We start from the raw sequence: 24063 nt of genomic DNA on the forward strand, positions 1-24063 counted from the left end.
CTCAGGAAAAATAATCTTGACTACAGTTGTGCCTTAGTGGTCTTCGACTAATGGCATCAACAAATGACGTGCTTGCTGCAGAATTTCTACCATGACCCCCCCCCCCACCCAATCTTAAAGCTTTGAACTATCTGTGATGAACATTTTAAATTCTGCCTCCCTACTCCCTTCTCTCTCCCAGGACATCTTCTGAGACCTTCTTACCTTCGCCTACGCACAATGCCACGGCTGAGTAACAAATTTGTAGGTTACAACCCTTCTACCTTGAAGTCCTACACCTTTAGCTCCTATACCCTTTTGTCTTTTGGAACTCCGTGCTGCAAAACAGACCGAGGCTAATGTCCTGTTTCCATGAAGATAACGTTTCGGGGTTTGTTTTGTTCCCAAGCTTTGTTTTAATCTTCAATTTTTAAACTTTTTAACAGAAAGCATGGCTACAATCCCTTTGTGGTGTTTTGCATCAAATACAGTGCCCTCTCTTCCTGTGCAATCCCAGGGTCTTCCAGTTCGTTTTCAGCTATCTGAATTCTAGGGGTGGCTCCCAGGGACAACTTCCATGTCATCAATCACGATTCCCGAGATTATTAATTATTTTTACAGTGTTCAATGAATATTTGAATTTTCCTCTTATGAGTCAGGTTCTTACGTACTCATTTCTAACATAAACTGATTCTTTTCTCCACTCTGAAACCCTATTTAACACTTACCAGACACCACGGCAGCAGTTAAAGAAAACTTTGTTTCCTGCCATGCCCATGAAAGGTTTTTGCTGCCACATGTTGAAAAAACTACTCATGCACTGCAGGTGTTTCCACAGGCCTGTTGCTGTATTTTAAAATCATCTTTAAATTAAAATATATCCAAGTCCAGTGTTGGAAAGTAGGAATGTGGCAATTACCTTCAGCCACCTCCTGGTCCCCTTGAGGACCAGCAGGAACCCTGGCGGCCAGCCAGTTGACTGCAGTTTCCCTTTCTACACGACAAGCACACTTGGACCTTCGGGCGCAAGGGGCTCACCCCAGGTCAGGAGAGACTCCACACGGGGCCTCTGGCTCACCGACAAGAGGACAGCCAGAAGCAGTTCTCAGGTTTGCTTATAGCAAGTTTGTTTGGTTTGGTTTTTTTCCTTCACTATAGAAACAGCCCCTTCGCACGCAGCATTGTAATGGAATAACTTGTAACCTTCAGAAATACAGACAGAACTTACACCGTCCCGCACTAATTTTCATGCACTAACAGTCAGATGCACTAGGGACTCATTTCTGATATGGGAGGAGAGAGGTTGTGATTATAGGTTGAGCTACTTGGACTCAAAAGTTATCTTTTCTGTAAGTAAAATTTTACCTCAGGATTAAGGCCCACCCCCGCCCCACCACCACCACCACCTAGTCCCTTCTGCATTGTCCTTAGAATGCATTCTTCCTGCATGTTTTGTGCTATTAATTCTCACTTGTAGTTTATGGAGCTGAAACCACCCCCTGGCTGGACTGTCAGCCCTTTGAAGACCCAACCTCCAGGGCTCTCTCCTGTGCCTGGAATATGGTGGTTCATGTTTAAGGAGAAAGGAATGTTTTTCTATTCATATATTTCCATGGCTATTGTAGAGGGAAATTGGAGGATGATGACCCAACAGTTTTTACTGGGCCTTCTTTTCTAAAAGTATTTTTTATTTATTCTTGATCTTGTCTAACTCCTATTCCTTAGGGTAATTTTATGTTTTATTTACATGATTTTAAAAAGCTACTAATATTTCCATTGAAAAATCGAGACTACCTTAAAATGAAACAATATTAACTAATGATCACAACTATGTAAAAAAATAAATTAAATATGCACTGGAGAGGCAGAAAGGAAATACACCAAAATGTTAGCAGCAGTAATATTTAGCCAATGGAACTATGGGTGAGTTTTTTACACTTCCCTCTACTTTTCTGTATTTTCCAAATTTTCTGAAGTCATCCCTGCCTTCAACAACAACCAACTGCAAACATAATATGCACAAAAAGACTGCACTTTAGCCCCAAACAGTGTGGCGTAGTTGGTAGGGCATCATCCTACAAAGTGCTGGGTCCTGGGTTTGATTCCCAATCAGGGCACATGCCTGGCTTGCGGATTTGGTTCCCATTTGGGGCACATACAAGAGGCAACCAGTTGATGTTTCTCCCTCATGTTGATGTTTCACTCCCTCTCCTCCCTCCCCTCCTCTCTCTCTAAATAAATAAATTAAATCTCTTTTTAAAAGGACTGTACTTTATCACAATTTGAGGAATAAACTAATTCACCTCTATGATTATTATGTATTTTATGCTAAATTCTTACTTATAATCCTTAATTATATCATGGCCTTGTAGACTAGATTTTCCTTGTTTCTGCCGCCACCCTCACAACCCACTTCCCTTCCTCATAGTGCCCTGACCTGCCAGCCCTCCCACAATCCTGAGCCAGGTGCTCTGAGCAACACTCACTTCACATCACACCCCAGGAATGCCCCAAGGAAGTAAATTAAACGCAATTGTAGTCAGTGATACCATGTTTGTAAGGTATCTGGGAAAAGACATGCTCTTTTCGCCTGTCCTCGCCCTGGATGAGGGTCTGAGGATCTAAATGCAGAACCTCAGGGGGCTCTGTACGGAGCCCGGAGGCAACCCCCACACCAGCTACGGCAGCGTGCCCAGGAGGCCCCGCTGACACGGCGAACGGCTCCATCCAGACTGACCCAAAGCCAAGGCTACAACTCCTCTTTCTTTGTTGCTTAAGTCACTTCAAATTAGGTTCCTATTAAATTCCCAATGAATACAAAATAGAAACAAAACACTGTACCTTAGCAAGGTCGCTCTACAGTGACAACTGCATAAATACTCCTTAGCAAAGAAATGTCTTATATGGGTATGTTCCCTTTGCGATCGCTCACCAAGCAGCACGTTTATGCTCTGTGCGCTTTACCATGGAAGACATTCTTCAATTAAGAAGAAAAAATGCTGCTGTCTATGGCAGCCATCAATACACAAATCGCACCGCTTCCCAGCTGTGAAAGTTTGGCATATGGTCCATCAGATCAGAAGTCTGGGCTCAGCTGAGGACAAACCTACCCTAAAGCAGCCTGCACCCGGGGCAGCCCAACAGTACCTGCCATCTAAATATACCTTGGAATTTGCTGTTAAAGCTTTAAGAAAAACACAACTCTTCCTCACAGCTGTGTCAGGTATCGTACATGCAGTTCTCAAAGCGAGAATAGGAAAAGTGAAGTTATGATGGGAAATAAATGAGACGGAATTTGATCCGCTATCGAGATAAAAAGCAAGAAATCACATGAAAGCGGCCGGGAAACTCTTGGGTGAACAAGATCCCATAAAACCCCAAAGTCACATTTAGCGATAGTGTAGAGAATCTTGCACACATGTATGAAACAAAACACATTTTGCTGTTATGCTCAAAGACATTTTATTAGTTGGTTTTACACCTTAAATAATACCTGGAATAACAAAGAAAGAGTGTCCGCTAATTCCAGCCTAATCTTTCAAAAGTTTACTTGTTGGAGGAAGAACATTTTTATGCTCAACACAAAATACCTTTATTATAATCTTCAGCAAATCTTAGAGTTAACCAAAAAAAAAAAACAATTGCGGTGGTCAAATATTAACTACCTCAACCACCCAATTTAGTATTTTTCCTTAAGATGTATCCAGTAGAGTTGAAAACCAGGAGAAAACTGTAAACATTCTGTGGTTTGGCTGGAAGTTCATTTCATGATGAGCCACTGTCTTCCAATGTACATTCCCGATGGTTTCCATAAATCTCAGCAGAGTAATCCATTCACTAACATTTCAAAGGGAAAGTTGGTTTTTAAAACCACCTTGGCACTTGAAATTCTTGCAGTAGTGACAATTAATACTTCTTTGCAGCTGGTTACAGCTTTAATTTTCTCTCATTTAAAAAAATATCAACTGCACATTTTTCCTTAATTGTATAACTGGATTCTTTAAAAACAGAGGTGAGTTATTTCCTTGCACTTGGAAACGTGGTAGAAACTTTGACCCTTCATTCTTTTATCTGTAAAGGAGAAAAACACATTTGCTAAAATTTAATGCTTCACATTAAAAGAACGAACTACAAAAGGCAAATGACAGTAAAATCATTATATCAAAATGAAACTTTTTTTTCCTCGTCACTTTTCCCTTCCTTAGTCATACTATTTCTGAGATTAACGATAATCTCTCCATTATCTTCCATAAGAAACTGTATCTTATTTTTAGAATGCTCTTTTATAAAAAATGCTTTGGCAGATTAAATGCGATAGTGATGGCAGCGATATTACACAGCATTTGCTGAACGCTTTTTGTGCGCCAATGGGTCCGCCGAGTCTTTGTGTGACCGCGGTGGTTCAGGGCAGATCCCTCCGCTCCCGCCCAGAGAAGAACGAGTAGGGGAGTAGGGCGGGGGAGATGCTCCTGTGCCGCTGGGAGCCGCTGGGAGCCGCCGGAGCGCAGCGCGGCGCACGCCAGGCAGGCTGCCTCCGGGGCCTGTTCCGTGCCCACCTATGGCTGGGCTTCAATGCAAACGAGAGCCCTATGTTCCAAGTGTACATCCAGTTAAGTGGCTTCAATAAGTTTTATGCAAAAATAATTACATAAATGAAAAAATCTCCCCTTAAAATACAATATTCGTAAGATTTATGTCAATCATGATAATGTAGAAAAAATTTACATTACTGAAATTTTCTGGTCCATTTCTGGTTATTTTCTCCAAAAGCTAATGGCACCTCACTTAACAGGTTTGTTTCAGAAACAGGACTAATATGTTAACTGAACTTTTTGAAATCATTTCAAATGCCCTGAAAACCAGTAATTCAAGGAAAAAATTTTAACAAGTGCTCCTCTATTAAACAAAACTGCTACCCCCAAATCACTTGACTCTGAGAGGTGACCCCTCACGGTTTGGGCTGCACGCGCCCAGGTTTCTCGGCGGACCCCCTTTCACGCGGAGCACGCCGCTGGGGGAGGGAACAGTCTGCAAGTCTCACTGGGAGACGCTCCAAGACCAGACATTTTCTTCCCCTCTCTCTTTCAATTCTTTAATACAAACTTTAAAGTTGATTGTTCTAATACTGTAACGGTGTTCCCCTTAGGCCACAAAAACTCAGTAACCACCGCACAGAGTGGGAAAGGACAGACGCCACGACCGAGGACGGCCGCGCGGCCGCTGTGAGGTACCTCCGTGACCACGCCGGCGGCCACCGTGGAGCCGCTGTAGCGCAGCATGAACCTCCCCAGCTCCTTGAAGTCTTTGTACAGCTCCAGCGCCACTGGCCGCTGCGTCTGCAGCTCCACCAGCGCGTTCTGGCCTTTCGTCAGCAATCTAGCGAGAGAAAAGAAAGGACCCAATGAATATCCAACAGACGTGAAGAAATGAGTAACAACCTGAAAAACAAACATTACACAATGATCAAAGCAACTTAGTCTTTCAAAAATGTAAAAAGAAAAAAATACATCTTAAAATGAAAATGTGTCCTTTGAATTTTTCTGGGTTAGTAAAAAAAAACAAATTCTAGATTTAAGAAATACTAGCTAGTTCACTTATATACATATTTTAAGGAATATCAGCTAGTTCATCTCTCTCTATATACACATATATTACATATACATACATATACACATATGTACACATGTGTGATATATATCACACACACACATAATGGCAGTAAAATCATTACGGCAAGATGAAATCTTTCAAATGTAACTGTCTCCTCTGAAGGAAGCTATAAACCTGAACTACGCTCAAGGCCCTTCCACCAAAGCCTTCCCTGCCGTTCCCTCAACCAGACTGAGAGGTGCAATTACCTAATAAAGAGCGAGAGGCGCCTGCACGTTCAGAGGGGAATGCAGCGCCCTCTGTCTTCCCTAGTTAAACTCTGACCGGTGGGTTATGCGTCAGGAAGTTATCTATAAAGAGGATAGTTTCCCAGTGCCAGCAGACTACTCTGTATCTCCCTCCCTCCCTCCCTCCCCTCTTTTCTCCCACGGAAACAGTGGTTCTCTAACAGAGCTTCGGGACAAAATCACGTAAGATTTCCTCACACTGTGATGTGTGTGGGAAACGAAGTGGGGTGGGGCCTGGGCCTGACGGTGAACGGGTGAGAGAGATAAGCAGACAAACGGCTACCCTGGTGCATGGACACTGCACCAGCACTTACTGAAAGGAGCAGAACGCTACAGGGGACATTTTGAAATTGTTTTCCAATTCAGTCTTGACGTGCTCTAGAAGGTCAGAGCACAGCAATCGTAAACTCACCTTCCGAAAAACTAGTTCAAGGACAGACTGACAGAATGAGCCAAGCAAGTTTCTAAAAACGTATTGCAAAATTTCCCAATACTGGTTTTAGACGGTTTCAGCCTGAAGTCTCATTCCGTAGGAAAGAAAGGATCTAATCTACTTATGAGTTGCACTTAGTTTCTAGAAAGGTCGACACCACTCCATATAAAGCAACTGAGTCTACAAAGTGCCTTTAGTGGACACGAAAAGAAAAGGCCAAATGGCATTGGTACCAAAGAAGAGGAAAGGACTGTGTTATAAATAAGATGTCAGGAAAAACAGCATGAGAATATACTAAGGCCTAACATCACTGAGCTAGGACTTTACAGCAGGAAGGGGAAAGTCAGGATTCAATCTGATAAGTCAATTTCAGATTGAGAATTCTCCAAACCACTTGCCTGGGTCAAACAAACTGGCTCCTGTCAAAAACCACACAGTTTATGTGAACCAACTGACTGTGCTAGAACCCTGGCTCTGCTACTTGCTAGCTCTGAGACCATGAACATGTGATATAACCTCTGAGCCTCAGTTTCCTCATCTGAAAAATGGGGAAAATACAGTCCCTGCTTCACACGGTGCCTGAGAACATAAACCAGGTGAAGCATTCATGACAGAGCCTAGAATACAGTGGCTCTCAAGCAACGTCAGCCATTAGTGACGCCACGTCTGAGAGCACTATGGCAGACACTCGTGCTAGAAGCCGAAGGCTGAGGTTAAAAATAAAGAACTATCTTCAAGAGATTAAGTAGTTCTTTCTTCATAACTAACAGAGAAACAGCCACGCATTTAGACCATGGTGAAGGTTCTCTCTCCCAATTGTGGGCAACCCATGAACCCACTAACCACCTTTGCCTCTGACACAGGTGCGTCTGAGGAGGGACACTCAAGGACTGAAAAAAGGGGATTTTGGGTGGGATTCCCCACAGAGCTGAAGTGAGGAAAACCCCAAAGCTGAAGCAGCCAGGCCCAACTGTGGTTAGCCTGTACTTGAACTAGGGTAAGAAACTCAAGTATCTCAGGAAGCACTTCCTTTGAAAAATTCTCACCTTGTCCCAGCCAAAGGGGAATGGGCGAACCTAGGCCTAGATATTCACGGTGAGCAGAGGGGACCGACATGGTGGGGATTAGCTCAGCGTGAGGTCCCAGGTGGCCACTGAGCAGAAGGGAGATGCTCTGCAGGAAAAACACCAGGAGCTGCAGAGTGGGGCGCTCGCTCTCTCCCTGGGCTGCTCGGGCACGGGGAATGGCTTGCGTTAAGGAGACAACGAGACTGTCAGGCGGAGCACTCTGCTGGGATTTGGAACCAGTGGCGGGCACAATGAAATTCATCTTTTAAAATGAACGGAGAGCTGATTTTTAAGTGCCTTTATTTTTACACCACTTGATATATACACACAAATTTATACTTCCATTTTATTTACAAGTCACACCCCCCCACCACCACCATACAGAACAGAAATTGAATCCAGCATGCATACCTATGTAGGACCTTGAATCTTCAGTTTTGTGTCTGTTTTAATCTAGCCCTTGAAAAATGATTTCTGGAGCAAGTAGAAATAGACTTCACTTACTCCTGCCCCCCAAAATATTACACAAATAAATTAAACTGCAAGAAATTTGCATAAATCACTTGTGTTTGTTATGTATGCATTAAAACACTTACTTGGGTTTCTTCTTGGTGACTTCGCCGGTGCTTTTGTTTAAAACGCTCACCAGTCGTTTGATGACCGCAGGCTCACTGACAGTTTGGTAGTGTAACAGCACCTGAAACAACAATTGCTGGGCTGAGCAGACTGCAGACCATGGGTTTGCGGGCCTGGCGCCCGCCCGCTCACATGTCACTGCAGTGAGCCAGCACTACTGCCGGACTCGCCCAGGCCCCCTGCCTCTGCTGCGTCCCACCCCTCGCCTCACCACTTGAACCGGGCTGTTGTTCCTTCACCTGGAGGGGCAGTCCAAGTACCTCCTCCCCCATTTACTGTGTACACTTTAGTGCACAGCATACCCTTCCTTGTGGGGTGGTGATGAGAACTAAGTAGAGTCAGAGACAATGCCTGGTACAGAAGATGTTCAACAAATGCGAACTGTTTCATCATAAAAAGGAGGGAAGGGAAATTGTGATATTTGGCAGGAATTAGTGTATTCATTGTTGCATAATGAGAATCACATAGGAGTTTAGACAGGCTTTGAAGTCAGACAGACCTGAGTTCAAATCCTGACTCTACACTTTCCAGCTCTATAATTTGGGGGCAAGCCTTTTACCCCCAGTACCCCCAGCCTCAGGATCCTCATTATTAAAATGAGGAAAATCAGATGCCATTTTAAAGTGGTGCCTAGCCACTTTAACATGGTAACATTCAGTTAATTGATGGCCTTATATATTAGCTGTTATTGTTCATGTTTTGTATTTAAGAAAAAAATCTAATATCAAGAGAGCTAAGTAACGATGTGGTTGTGGCAAAATGTGTCACAGACAAATTTTTGCTGGGGCCAGCTGGAATCAGAGTAAGACCGACTGCCCTCCGTTCACACAGTAAGGATCGAGTGTGCACCCAGTCTACAGTTTGGGTTACTGGGAAAACCAAATACCCAGGAAGTGGCAAAGGTATCAACATGTGATTGGTTTGTGAGTACCCTTTTATGCTGTTTTCCTGAGAAACACTGACACTTCTCTGAAATTTCCTGGCTAGAATCGTTTTCACATTCAGAAAGCAGAAATAAGTACAAAAGGAACTTGTGCATGCACTTTCTTGGATTTAGGACCTTTCTAAAAGCTGAGTCACTCAGTCAGCACTTTGTTGACTAGTTCTGTCTGCCTCTCTCCTGCATCAGTGACAAATGCAGTCCAGGACAATCACTCTCATCTGAATTACAGCAGGCTCCTTGCTGGTCTCTCTGCCACCACTCGCGTCCTTGTTTACCCCATTCTTCGTGTTTAGGAGCCTGATCTTTTAAACACAAATGTAATGGTATGTCCTTGCTATTTAAAACCATGGAAACTTTAATTCTACTACAAGGCATCAGGGCCCTTCTCAATCTGACCCTTGCTAACCTCACCAGCCTCATCTTTCTCCATCCTCTCTTCCATTCTGTGCTCCAAAGATACAGACCTTTCATTGCCTTCATGCACCAAGCCCTTTCTAACAGTTAAGCCACAGTCTCCCTGCCCTGCAGCCTCACTCAGCTAACTCCTACTCATCCTGGTACCAACGGTGTATCGCTTCCCGCAAGAAGCCTGAACCCCCGTCTGAGCTAGCTATCCTTCCTCTACGTCCTACAATCTGGTATATAGTGTAACACTATGTAACACCTCACCTTGACTGTAACTGCTGGTTTTAGTGTCTGTCATCCCGTGCAAACATGAACTCTGTGAGAAAAGGAAGTAGGTACACCAGAGCTAGACATTTTACTGGCCTCAGTAAATATCTATGAAATGAATGTAAGAATAAAGGAACAAAGAACACCTGAAACACATGGAGAAAGTCCATCGTGTGGGTTTGTTTTGTTTTTTTTTTAAAGGCACAACTGAACCTCCATGATTCTACAAAGACAAATTAGGTTTTTTTTCCCCAATGGCATTTGACCACTATAAATTGGAAAAATCCCAGAAAAAATTAACAACCGGCTCTTGAGGGGAAAAACACTCCCACAATGCACGCTAAGGAACGTGGTGACAGCCGTGTCTGTGCCTTCAGTGGAGTCAGGTATCAAAGAGCACCCGCGCAACCCACACGCTGGTCAGCATAACTGACAAGCATTCCTTCTTTAACAATCAGGTAAACAAGCAGGACTCTCCTTCCCTGCGCTCAGATGTAATTAAGAATCGGTATCCATAGTTTGCCAAATTTGAAAAAAACAGAGGCATGTAAACTTCAATTCCTTCTAACCTTGAACTACGTGAGAGTTACAGCAGGGGCTCCCAACCCCCAGGCCACAGACTGGTACAGGCCATGGTGGCCTGCTGGGAGCCAGGACCCACAGCAGGAGGTGAAGCTTCACCTGTTATTTATTTCCAGGGGCTCCCCATGGCTCCTGTTACTGCCTGAGCTCCGCCTCCTGTCAGATCAGCAGGGGTTTAGATTCTCATAGGAGACAAATCCTACTGTGAGCAGCACATGCAAGGGGTCTAGGCTGCATGTTCCTTGTGAGAATCCAACGCCTGATGACCTGAGGTGGCGCTGAGGCAGTGACGCTAGCGCTGGGGAGTGGCTGCAAACACAGATCATCATTAGCAGGGAGATTCAACTGCACAGAGACCATCAGAAATCAACTCCTTGCAGACTCATATCAAAACCCTCTCAGTGAGTGGGACAAGTGACAATTAAGCTGCATCTGGGGACAGGCTACAAAGCTATCCCACCCCCCTCCTCCCCAGTCCATGGAAAAACTGTCTTCCACGAAATCGGTCCCTGGTGCCAAAAAGGTGGGGGACTGCTGAGTTACAGGATAAAACGAGGGTGGATGAAGGACGGGTTGTAGCAGGAGGGGTAACATCGGTCTGTCCCCACAGTGACTTACAGATAATAGCACAAACAAAATACTTGTTGAACACGAGTGAAAAAATCTACATGTAAACAATCGGGAAGTAACTGTACACAGTGGTACCTTAGCACTCGTCGTTCATTCTCCCCAGAACTCACCACGAGCGCCAAAACCAACGAGCACCAAACTGTTTGCTAGTGACCATGAGGCTGATGCAAGGACCTCTGTTTCATCGCCAGAGAGGGGCTCCGAGTGGTGAGCAAGCCCCAAGCGCTGAAACATTTTTTCTCATCAAAATGTGACGAGTACAGGGTTTGACAAGTTCTGAAGCCGACGAGTGCCAAAGTATGACTGTACTATCTTAATATTTTAATTCATACTATACATAATCAAAGTCACCTGTAATTCAAAGTGATCCACAGCATAATGTAAAAGGAAATTGAAAAAGCAGTGAATTTCAAAGTGAACAGTGCAGCTCATGAGTCATGGCTCAATCACTTATTATTCAGATAGTCACAACCTCTCCCCAGTCTCCCACTCCGCATCTGTAAACAGGTACAATACCAATACAAGTCCACGATCCTGCAATTTCAAAATCCCAAAACACTGAAAGCCTGATTGTCCTGTTATAAATACATTTAAGTAGTAAAATAGGACTTGTACTTAAGTGATATAATTTACAGTCCTTATTTATTTCACATAGTATTAATATTAATAAGTTGGGGTACACAAATGTTTGATTACAGGGTGCTGAACCATTCTTTGTTAGGAGTTTTATATAACTTGCATGTAATCATATCACCTTTCTAAAATCTGAACATTTCTGAGTTCTGAAGCACACTAGCCTGAGGAGTTTCAGATAAGGGCTGGGACTCTGTACTTCCTGTGGGGCTGTGCACAGTGGGATACTACTCAGCCTTAAAAAGGACTGAAATTCTGTTACATGCTACTACATGAATGAATCTTGAAAACATTATGCTAAGTAAAATAAGCGAGGCATGGAAGGGCAAAGAGTATTTGATTCTGCCTATATGAGGTACCAGAGCAGTCAAGTTCAGAGACAGGAAGTGAGACAGTGATTACCAGGGGATGGAGGCGGGGGTGGAGAGTTCCTGTTTAATGGGTGCAGAGTTTCAGGCTGGGACAGGAAAAGGTTCTGGAAATGGATGGTGCTGCTGAATGTGTGTATTCTGCCGTGTATAATGCACACCTTTTGCCCAAATTTTTGAGAGAAAGATAAGGATGCACATTATACATGGGTAGTGCCTGAAATACCTTGTATCTGTTTTGTGTTTTGTAATTATTTGTTACATAAAATTTCTTGTACCATAATATGTTCAAAAATAAATGTTAAAATTCCTTTATAATACAAAAACCAAGTATCTAAATACAACTAAATAAACAATTAATTAAAAAATTAAAATGGAAGATTTTTTTCCTGAAATTTCATGCCAAAAATGTGGGTGTACATTATACATGGGAGTGCATTATACATGGCAAAATACAGTACTTTATGCTACTAAACTGTACATTTAAAAATGGTTAAAATGGTAAGTTTTATGTTGTATTTTACCACAATAAAAAATCAAACATGAATTTAATTAAGTTCTTCTATTTTTTCTAATTCTTCTATTCTTCTTAAATATACAGAGTTTACCATACAAATCAAAGAAAACAAATATACTGGGTGAAGCAAAAGCAGGCTTAAGTTGTTCACATGGAAAATAAGACAATAATTAATAAATGATAATACAAGAACAAACTGTTTTTGCATACTTGCAACTGTAAACCTACTTTTGCCCCATCCTGTACTTATGAGCATTAAGGAATTAGTTCCTAAATAGTAAAACTTTAATTACCTAGGAAGCCTTTTTCATGGTTAAAAAAATATTTTTGAAAGCTTCTTCCCATAGGAACTGGACACTGACAAAGCACAGCCACCTGTTCTGAGACAAACCCGCCCCATACCCGTGAGTCAGTGTGCGCGAGTGGGGTCCCACAGAGCAGCCCCGAAATACTTTCAATTCGTACTTATTTTTAAGAAATTACAGTAGACAGGAAAACAGTATTACTGTTCAAAGTACTATTGACCTCTTGACCTCTCTGCCTCTCCACTGGCAAAAATTATCGCTGCATGAGTGAAAACACGCCGCACCCACCCTCCAGCTTCTCCCCATTGGACATGCTGCTTTCTAAGAACGGGTGCCACTGCTGCACAGCAGCTCTGCCGTGGTCTCGTGCCTAGCAACACACGGATTCTGAATATTTAAAAATGAAGTATGTTCAACTGCAACAATTGTTTGGAAAGAATATAATTATAGCACTAAAATACATAAATAGTATCTTATAAACATAATTTGATATGATCAAATTTACAAAGAATTACAAAGAATAATAAGGAAAGCACATGGTTATCCCAAATAAAAGCATGTAAGTATAAAATGAATCCCAATGAGCTAAAATCAATGTATTTCCACTATCACTAACTTAAATAAAGTTTAAAGGTCAATTACTCTTATTGTCTTACTTTTATTGCAAAGCTGCATCAAATGGTGAAATGACCTGTTTATGTTTTCAAAGGCAAGCCACTGTATTCCACTGAGAAACATTTTTTTCTGTTGTGCAGAATCTGTAACATTTTATAAGCTGACTGAGGGGAAAAAGCGGTCTAGTGGGAAAATACTCACTTGAAAAGTGGCAAAAGCAAGGTACCAACCTATGAAGAGTATGGCCCCAAATAGCTGTAAAAATTATACCTAAAACAAGAAATTCATGCTATGCACAAGTAGCAGTATCTTTTCTGGATAAGTAATGTTACAACATAAAATCACCCTCTTCCCATAAATGTGTATGTTCAAATGATGCTGGCCAATGATAACCTGCAAGCCAGCCTCACAGCACGCAGGGTCTGAAGGAGCTGCTTTAGCACAATGAAGTTTACCCTATGGCAGCACCCCCAGAATATACCCATAAATACCAATGAGTGAACAACATGTACACAGAAAAGTACACAAATGTAAAGAGTATACATTTGTGGATTACGCTATTACAGAACATTCTTACCAACTGTATTTTCTTGTGTTTTCCAAAATTTTCTATAACTATGTATCACTTTTTTAATCAGAAAAACTACAAATAAGCATATTAAAACAAAAACTAAAAAGACCCAATATATATAATTAGGTAACCTTCAGACCACAGAAAAAAGTTATCTACCAATTTCCCGTGATGAATTGTATTATTATCATTAGTTTGTGATTATGAAATCTCTGCTCAATGCCTCATTAAAAAATATTCAGACTCAAGGGTCAAAATAAAAATAACTTTCAAATCCTAATTTCATGTTTTCCTCAATTAGAGTAGTCAAGTGTTAGCTGAAAAGAACCATAGCACCCTCACTGATAAAAAAAAATTATTACTTTTTAGCTTAAAGAACTTCGAAAACTTTATAAAAACAGTAGCAAACATTTTAAAACTTACAGGAAATCCTTTAGTGATCGGAATTTCAATATTAAAGATGAGGATTCGGGCTCTGAAACGAGTGCAAGCTTTAATGGGTTCTTTGGGGCCACAAAATATGCAGCCAACGCTGTAACAAAAAAGAGGAGGAGAGAAGGTAGTTTCAGGTCAAATAAATATACATTCAATAGGAATACCTCTAAGACCATTTACAAAGTAAAACAATCAAGCAAATTAGGGACTTTTTCTAAATATTCCCTTCTGGGGTAAAGCCTGGCTTTACACCACCATTAACCTTACATCATTTTCACACGTAACAGCTTTCACTCAGAGAGCAAGTATGTGCACTGACATGTATGAATTCCAATTTTAAGTAGGTTTTGCTATCAGTGACAATTTTTGGCCAAATGAGATTGGAATAAATGCTCATTCTTTCATCTGAACTGGTCAATCGCAAAGTTTGTATGTTTTGAGGTCCTATGTCCAAAACAATGGTTGCTTCAAATCATTTTCTCACTCACTTGATTTTGATGATATCCATCCCAACCAACGTAAGACTAACGTGATCGCCTGCTGCTGCCCAATCAACAGGTTCATCATGCAGAGTGATTCCTGGAAATGAGTAAGAACCAAAAAGAATGCAGTAAAACACCTCAATATCGAACCATAACAACCAAGAGTTGGGCTGATTTGTGCCTCATCAGTCACTACTCATCGTTTTCAATATGAATGGATTGAGAGTGAGAAGGGTAACTGAACACAGAGGAAAACGCACTTCCTCTAGACTTGACTCCTTTGGAAAACCACTCTAAACACAAGGTGACTTGTATTTGTCCATAAAAGGTTGATTTCTGCTTTTTAAATCAAGAATTTTAAACTCAATTCACACAACTGAGTATATTCATTAAACAGGCCCCATTCAAATATCTCTTGTATTAATGGATGCAGGCACAACAATACCGTTCAAACTATTTTTAATAACACAAAAACTAGGGTGGGGCAAGGTGTCTAGTCTTCAGTTTTACTTTTAAACAGACAACCACCTAAACGATCGCTACGTTCCCTGGGCAACCCACAGGGCATCACTGTTCAGTCAGATGTGTCCTTGGCAGACCTTCCACGAATTCCTGACGCAAAAGGACTGCTTCCCAGAGAGAGGGAGAGGGAGAGAAATGCACCAGTGACTGGTCATGTGAGAAAAAAGAGATTTACAGTGTAAAATATTTTCAATTTAAAAATGATCCCAGGTGCTGCTATACACATATACTTTTATTACATAGGGATAATCTTGGAGAACAATTGCCAAAGCAATATTCAGCTACTTTAGTCAAAGACTTCAAAGGAATCTCATATTTTATGATTCTGTATGATAAGTTTATGGGGTAGTTTCTTTCCACTAGAACTTTAGCTTTGTTATGAAGACAGTATGTAGGCCAACAACTGTGGAATAGGTCTTGAATGACATGTTTCTAGTAAATTATAATTTACCTTCATATTTCTGAAAATACTTTTTTTTCCCATGTAGCACAGACTTAAGTGAGTTTCTTTAAGACTTTCTGAAAGCTGAAGGAGAGATTTAAGGGCTCTAAAACAACTTACAGTTGTAATCAAAATTTCATTTATGTGCATATCTGAATTACTCTAAGCAGAGGGGCCATAACTTTTCTCAAAGTATGAAAGAGACTCTTGACTCCAAAATTGTTAACAAGCATGATACTAAAGAATGTCTGTCAGGCCCTGGCTGGCGTAGCTCAGTGGATTGAGCGCAGGCTGCAAACCAAAGTGTCACAGGTTCGATTCCCAGTCAGGGTACATGCCTGGGTTGCAGGCCATGACCCCCAGCAACCGCACATTGATGTTTCTCTCTCTCTCTTTCTCCCTCCCTTCCCCCTCTAAAAAATAAATAAATAAAATCTTAAAAAAATCAAATTGGTGAATTTAAAAATAAAGTCTGTTAAATTCTCACCTACTTAAATTTAGTTTTTAAATGTAGATTTTAAATGACCATATCTGATTTTGATATGGAATGTGGAATTGAAGAGAGGAGCTAGCTACTTAACATTTACCTGAGAATGCCTTAATTTAGGGTTGAAGAGCATTCATACTAGAAGTTCAAATAACAATATAAAAAAACCTAAAAATAATATGTAGCCTGATTTTCTCCCCCCACATGTTATACTGTCCTACAGATGATATATCTACCTTCTTAAGGGCCTTTCTCACTGGACAGACATTATGCATAAAAACTACTTTTTCAACATTCTGTGAGTATGATATGTTAAAGTAAAAACGTAATTAAGAGTTTCCACTTGCTGGTCGCAGATTTAGTCACTGCTCTTTTAGGACACTACTGGTGAGTGAGCTGCAGTAGCTCCTTCAGTGACTAGATAGCAGTGTGCACTAAACAACCAAGTAAATGAAGCAAAGCAGCAGGGTTAGAAATCGAGAACTGAGAGCCTCCAAGCTGGATTCGAAGCACAGCTGTCAAGGAGCGGGGTGCTGCTCTCCAGGTGCTTCTGATGCAGCCAGCCTCCTGTAAGAGTCACTGGACTCAAGATAAATGGACAGGGTTTTTCTGGAAGAGAAGTGACAGAAAGGAGGGAGGGAAAGGATGTGGGACTTTCGGATGTGACCAAACTGTCACAAAAGAGTCAATCTGTAAGGTCCATGGAGAGTTTTAAAACCATGGTTTTAATTAATGTCTCCTGATTATTACAAAAGCTATTCTCAAAAATGCTTGTAAACATAAATTAGTATTTCAAAAGTACTGTAGTTCTTGATCACTTTATAAAACAAAAACAGATCTGCACTTGAAAATAATACATCTGTACAAAATGATTCTTTCTTTGAAAAGGGTATGTAACTTTTTATCTATACAGAATTTTCATGATTCCTAAGCATGCAGAAAGAAAAAGGTAAAATGGAAATTAATTTCGGCTTTCATCCCCTTATTCACCTCAAAATTTAGGTTAAACTGTTACCTCAACAGATATTCCTTAATTTCTTATAATCTTTAAGAAATCAGCTTTCAGAAAATAAACAAATTAATTTTTTAAATGTACATTCGAATTTATAAATTAGTCAGTACAACTCTGGATATATATTATAAATAAGAGTAACAGAAGGAGAAGTACTGAAATTTTTAAAAATTTTAACATCCTATACTTAAGCTTAAAATGGTTACAAATATTACTTTATAGTATAAAACAGATCTTTAGTTTTATTTTGAAGTCAGAGGCTTAGTTGGAAGACTTAACTTTAAGGTATAAAATTATAAACTTTCAAGCAGAATTCAGAAAAGAATAACATGTACATATGTAAGATCAAACGATCAGAAGATGAAAATAGTCATCAGCTATCATAAAAAGTCATGTATTAAATTATGTGTAAAACCAATAATTGTGGCACTTTAAACTAGCTCACAATTTCTCTTTTCAACATTAGGATTCTCTTCATTTACATCTTATTTTCTTAGGTCTTCCTGTAACATATATACATTTTTTTTTAGCAGAAACACGGTCAAAATTGTTAACGAATAGTAATTCTGAAATACACATTTCAAAACAACAGACTGTAGCAGTCTGCTTTGCCACTGCCTATTCAGTGCCCACTGGGGCTGGATTTAATTTCTGCCACTGAATACTATTTTAAATGTACCTGTCAGGTGTCTATACATCTGGTGAAATACTAACCAGACTTCTCAATCCGTGTCAAAAAAAAAAAGTGCTACCAGTTAGACTGCTATAAGTACACATATACACACATAGTCACAACAGGAGAAAATCGTTTAATGTTTTCACATTTTTATCTTCAACAGTTAGTATCAGTTTGACAGTCAGTTACAATTTCAGTAAGAGGTTATTTACTCTGGAGTTTAATAACTACACTGCTTTTGAAAATCTGCTGTCTCAGTGTAAGGGTTGCTTAGCACAAGAGTATTGCAGAGGAATACCTTTTGCAGTACAAGTTTCATTGGGAGGCATTGCTAGTAGTCGGTCACCAGTCTGGATATAACCAGCTTCAATTTTACCAGTTACACAAAATCCAGATCCTTGATCTGCAAAACACGCCCAAATCTTATAATGACTCATATAGCAATGTTATCTGATGATTAATAACATTAGCTCTATTTGGTGCTCTAGTAGTTATATACAACTGTAGTTCAATGAACATTAACGATCATCTTAGAATTTTTAACATACCTACTAAATATGGCATATCACACTCTACTTGACTTTCTTACAAATAAGAATATTCATATTACAAAAAGTGGGAATTCATTTCTTTTTCAAATATTTATTGACTGTTTACTAAGTACCAGGCACTCTGGGGATAAAGAGATGAAAATACAAGCACCTACCTGTAAGGAGTTCATACTAGTGAAGAGAAAGACAAAGACAATTCATTGTCCAGAGACAAACCTTATTTGTAATGTACACCAAAACCAGAAAAGGTGCACAGAAGACTCTGTGTTGAGGGGAATGATTACACTTTAGCTGGGCCCTTAGAAGGGAAAGGGTCAGGTGACTACCAGGTACCTTGTGTACGGGGCAGGGGACAAGAAGGAGAACACTGCTGACCCAGGACACTGCACGTTCAAAGTCACAGGGTTATAACCGCACATGGGATGTGCTAGACTGATGTCATTTACATGGGATATACATAGGACCCCATGAAATAATGAGGGAAGCCAAGACATGAGGAAACAGAGCTCGACAAGGGGCAAATGATAAAGAGGCTTCGTAAACTTAGGGCTTGAATTTCCTCCTCAGCTGAGTAATGGGAGCCACTTAAAAACTGTGAACAGAGGAGGGACATGACGGCATTTTCACGTCAGAGAAGGAAGAAGTTTAATTACAATGCACATGCTGACTGCAGAAAGGGAGTAAACTCAAGAAGTTGGGAAGAAGGTACAATAGCGTAAGGGTGATAAAGTAAGTGGGGGATCATGGCAAAAAGGGAGAAATCTGAGCGGATATAATGCATTAACTGTGAGAGAAAAAATTAAAAAACAAGGTTCATTTTAGCTTTGGTGAATGTGAAGTGTTGACATGGCACACAGGTGGAGAAGGTGTAGTCCAGGGACACTGATCACGCCAGATGGGACCAACCACACGAGAACGGGACTGTGGGAGCACACTGCCTGTGGGAATGTCCCGTGGCAGTTAGCACAGGTATCTGGAGAGCATGAACAGGCTGGGGCTGGAGACGCAGCTCTGGGAAGCATCACCACACAGGAGGGAGAACAAAAGGGGCAAGCAGGTAAGAGGACTGAGCAGCAGAACAGTAGTTGAGAGACAGAGAAAGAGGAACCCACAGGGAAGATACAGTGGCCAGAGACACAGACCGGCGAGCAGGAGAAAAGTGGGTCCAGAAGCCAAGGGAGAAAAGTTTTAAGGCAGATGTGACTACCAGCCTCAGAAGTAACATGAAATTCAAGTAGGACGGAAGCACGACAGAACTGAAAAATGGGCAACCCACAGGACATCTGGTAACCTCCGTGGGAACACTGCGGGGAGCAGCACAGGTGGAAGCCAGGAAACCGCCTGAAGACGGAACGGGAGATGACACAGTAGAGCCCGCAAACACAGCTAATCAAAAGAGAAAACTAAGCACCTTTTGTATTTTAAATAGATAACAGTAATTTGGAAAACATTATCATATTTCCTCTACTACCAGAATGCTAGAAGCTAGTAATAGTAATGATAAATTTCAGTTTTTTTAAATGATTTTTGTGAGGCACCTTCAATCTTTCATTTATTAAACATTTATTAGGCACGCATTGGGTGCCGGGCACTGAGCCAGGTCCTGCAGATCCAGAAAAGACGGTACTTGCTGTCAAGGGCATTTACAATCTTAGTGAAGCAGAGGGTGCTAGAACAGTCGCAATTGGGCATGAAAATGCAGTGACAGAGGGTACAGAGAACACAGAGGAACACCTTCGAGTATGAGTGTGGTGAACTCACCTGTAAGCAGTTTACTGCTTCTCATTCTTTACTGCAATTTATTGCAAATCCACTCCTGACTGCCTGCTCTGTGAATAAACGGCATTTGGGGGATGACTGACATGTTGACTGCACTAATGATTCTAACATACATCTGTATTACTTCCTTCTACTTCCTGAGATCTCTTATTCCATTTCCACTTTATAGTTTTCTGTCTAGTGTCTTGTACTCAGTAAGTGAGGTTTAGTCTTAGGTGTTTAATACAGCACCTCCTAGTAAGGTCTGCACCCGTTCCTCAGCCCTAGAGCACCATACAGTTTCCTGCATCTTATAGTCAGTCGCTCTTTTATCATATTAATAATTCCTTACATTAAACTTCCCATTTTACCTATGTGTGGTATCTGTATCCTGATTGAACCCAGACTCCTACAGATGGAAGGAAATGAATAGAGAGAGAGAAGAGCAAATCCTGGACAGACACAGAGGCAACAAAGACTGTCCTATGTGGTTATGAAAGAGTGAATGATCCAGTTTGGTTGAAGCACAGGGAAACCAAGGTGGCCTAGGGGGAGAAAACAACCTATGAGGAACAAAGATAAAGGATAAGGTATTTTCATACCTGGAAGATAAGTAGGAGATGGGGAAATGGTGAATAAATTGAAGACTTTTCTGGAAGGGGGGTTAACTAACTAAAACTGTGCCCGCCCTTTAAGATTAGTTCGGCAATGGTCCTCACACTGACACAAAGAAGGGAGAATGTGAAGGACTATATAATAAGTTTGTCCATGAAAAGAGGTCAAGAGAGAATAAAAAGGCAGACATCACACTGAAAAAGTTCTGTAGAGGTAGTACTTACCTTTGAAAACATCAGATACACATAACCTAAAAGGCTTATCAACAGATCTTTGAGGAGGCTTGAAGGAATCTGGAAAAAATGTCAAAAAAAAGCAAGGTTTAACTTAAAAGTTACCTTTTAACTCATGTCTAAAGAGCCCATTGAATCTCCATATCTCTTAGAAAATATTTTTATAAATATAAAAATTAATAACAAATATACTGTCATTCATATAATACTTTATAAAGTATTTCACACCTATTCAATCATTTAATTTCAGTAACAGTCTGTGAGGTGGGTAGGGTAAGTATGAGCCTCATTAATTAAATAAGGGAAATTAACTATTTAAATGTTACGTGTGTTTTCAAAACTGGAAACTTAGCTCGTCTGACTATAAATTCTATGCTTTTGCATACATATCACTGTCTACCACAAATAATTCATGAAATATCAAGTTTATAAAGCAATCAAGTTAGGGGCAGCCCTAACTGGTGTGGTTCAGTGGGTTGAGCGTCATCCTGCCAACCAAAAGGTCGCAGGATGATCAGATTCCCAGTCAGAGCACATGCCTGGGTTGCGGACTAGGTCCCCGGCTGCATGTAAGAGGCAACCAGTCGATGCTTTTCTTGCACATGGATGCCTCTCTCTCTCTTTCTCCCTCCCCTTCTCTCTAAGAAAAAAATAAATACAATATTCAAAAAAAATTAGTGAGGCATTATTCTTACCAATTTGTTCTAATAAACATAGTCCTTTATACCATTTTGTAAGTTCACTCAATTGAGATCTTGTAGTTAGATTTTCACCACTGAGACCACTTGTAGGGATAAAAGCAACATCACTTTCCTATTAAAAGAGATTAAATATAAGAAACTTAATACAACTTTTTTTAAGTTAAAAGTTTCATCATTAGCATAATTGCACCAAGTTAGAAAAAGCAACAACAATGTACTTTTAAGGAAGTAATAGAAATCACAGAATTACAATCCTGAAGTTATCACTTTTTTTGATTTTGTGGGAAATTTACAAGTATGTTCCAAAACATAAAAGCATTTTTACCTAGTATCATAGGCATATTTCACATTTTTACTAGAGAAATTCCTCTCTACTAGTTTCCACTTTTCTCTGTGATCTCCCTAAACCTAAACACCAAATTTAATAGACAGAAAAAAAAGTTTTTTACTTATATTAAATCCAGGCCAGTTAACAAAATATATGCAACTTACAGGGAAGTAATCCAAATAATTAAGACAACAGACACACAAGACTAGGGAAATAAAAACAAAAAGAATTAAAGATACTCAACAAGAACACTAAAGTACTAGTTTTTTCTCTCATAACAACAAAATGAGACTTAAGGAAAGTAACCACATAAATTTAAAATTATCTTACCTTAAAACCTGCTTGCTTAAGAAAGTGTCCAAGTTTTCCAGTAATCTCTTGAAACCTTTCTTGTTGCCAATTAACCTGATAAAAATCCAATTTATTGTTAAAACTATGCCCCAGACTATGCTATACACAAAATTAAAATTTATGCAATAAAGTAGAAATAATCAAGACCATAAAATATGAAATAAAATCTATTAAATATAAAATCCTGTACACTTAAAATGCAGAATATAAGACCTAACTATCAATATGACCTAAAAGTAACTTCTACAACAGAAAGCCTAGAAACAAACTCCAATACATACAGAAATTTTTGTACATGCCAAAACTGATTTCAAAATTGGGGGAGAAAAACAAATAATTTATTAATTGTGGTTGGGCCAACTGCTGAAATAAAAATAAGGCCAAATAGACTAAAAATGTTTCTGTAATATGAACTCTAGATAACATTATGCATGCTGTTGTACTGAGGGGTAAGTACAGCAATGTCTGTGACTCACTTGGAAATTCAAACCAAAATTAAACGGATTATGGATGGGTACAGGGGGAGACAGACAAAACGGTGATCAAGCAAGTAGTAGAACCTTAAGTAGTGGGTATAATATGGGTGCTTAAAATTCTTTCAGTTTTTTATATTTGAAAATTTTCATGCTAAAACACTGGGAAAAAAGAGGTATGTGTGCAAATAAAATAATATTACAGAAGAGCTATGTAAAAAAAAAATGTAGGAGAATATGAATCTGACTCCAGGGTAAGAAAATACCTAAGCATAAAAAATTTAAAAAATATATATAGGGTTCAGCACAAATAATGCCCTTCTTTTACTACAAAATCTTTTATTACAAAATCGTAAGTATATAATTCTGTAACATAACAGCATCACACTCAAGCATACCATATGGTATGAAATGTACCATATTTCATAGGTGAAATGTTGAAATTAAAACTATTATTACACCTATATTATTATCCTACCAACCACACTCAAGAAGGCATTATTTCTGCCAGATCCTGTATATTTTTATAAATTTGAATATATGTCAAAAATATACCACAAACAAAATGAAAAATAAAATAATAAATTAGTAAAAAATATCTAAGACAAGGTAAAAGATTAATATCTTCAATAAATAATGCTTATAAACTGGCAAGAAAAAGTTTCAAAAATTAGCAAATTTATAAATAACTCCAAAAGAAAAATACAAATGGTCAATAAATATACAAAGCATATTTACATATTATTGTAAATATTGAAAAGTAAATTGAAAAAGACGTATCATGTTTTATGTATCAAACTGGAAAACAACCCATTAGCAGCAGCAGGGCTGACAGCAGCCTGGGGAAGCAACTCCACCACACATGCCAAGAGGAAATAACCACAACTTTTCTGGAGGCGTTTGGAGCAAGCCTTAATAAATGTATGTGCCACTGGGCCCAGAAGTTTCCACAGAATAAACTATTTCTAAATACTCACTAAACTGGAAATATTCATAAGTAGGGTATTATCTGAATAAACTACACCTTTAAAATAGACTAGAATAAAGCTGTAAAAACAACATCTTTGTATCAATACAAAAATTATTATTTGGAAACATGCACAAGGATATAATCAATTTTTTGAAAAAGCAGATAATAAAAGTTTTTAA

The 24063-nt window shown here is 39.7% G+C and overlaps 1 protein-coding gene across 2 annotated transcripts in view; it reads right to left on the minus strand.

The window, feature by feature from the left end:
- Window positions 1-3416: 3416 nt before the first annotated feature.
- The window catches only part of HBS1L (HBS1 like translational GTPase), an 85427-nt gene continuing 64780 nt past the window's right edge, over window positions 3417-24063 (minus strand). For both annotated transcript variants that reach the window (XM_028508582.2, XM_036024750.1), the window contains 9 exons: window positions 22421-22495; window positions 21757-21874; window positions 21053-21121; window positions 18203-18307; window positions 14772-14862; window positions 14272-14380; window positions 7973-8073; window positions 5211-5355; window positions 3417-4050 (listed from right to left, as the gene is read on the minus strand). In XM_028508582.2, coding sequence (XP_028364383.1) covers window positions 4039-4050; window positions 5211-5355; window positions 7973-8073; window positions 14272-14380; window positions 14772-14862; window positions 18203-18307; window positions 21053-21121; window positions 21757-21874; window positions 22421-22495 — 825 coding nt within the window. In that variant the 3' untranslated portion in view covers window positions 3417-4038. The remainder of the gene's footprint in view (window positions 4051-5210; window positions 5356-7972; window positions 8074-14271; window positions 14381-14771; window positions 14863-18202; window positions 18308-21052; window positions 21122-21756; window positions 21875-22420; window positions 22496-24063) is intronic.

This window comes from Phyllostomus discolor, chromosome 4 (assembly GCF_004126475.2).
Source record: "Phyllostomus discolor isolate MPI-MPIP mPhyDis1 chromosome 4, mPhyDis1.pri.v3, whole genome shotgun sequence".
Classification (NCBI taxonomy): Eukaryota; Metazoa; Chordata; class Mammalia; order Chiroptera; family Phyllostomidae; genus Phyllostomus; species Phyllostomus discolor.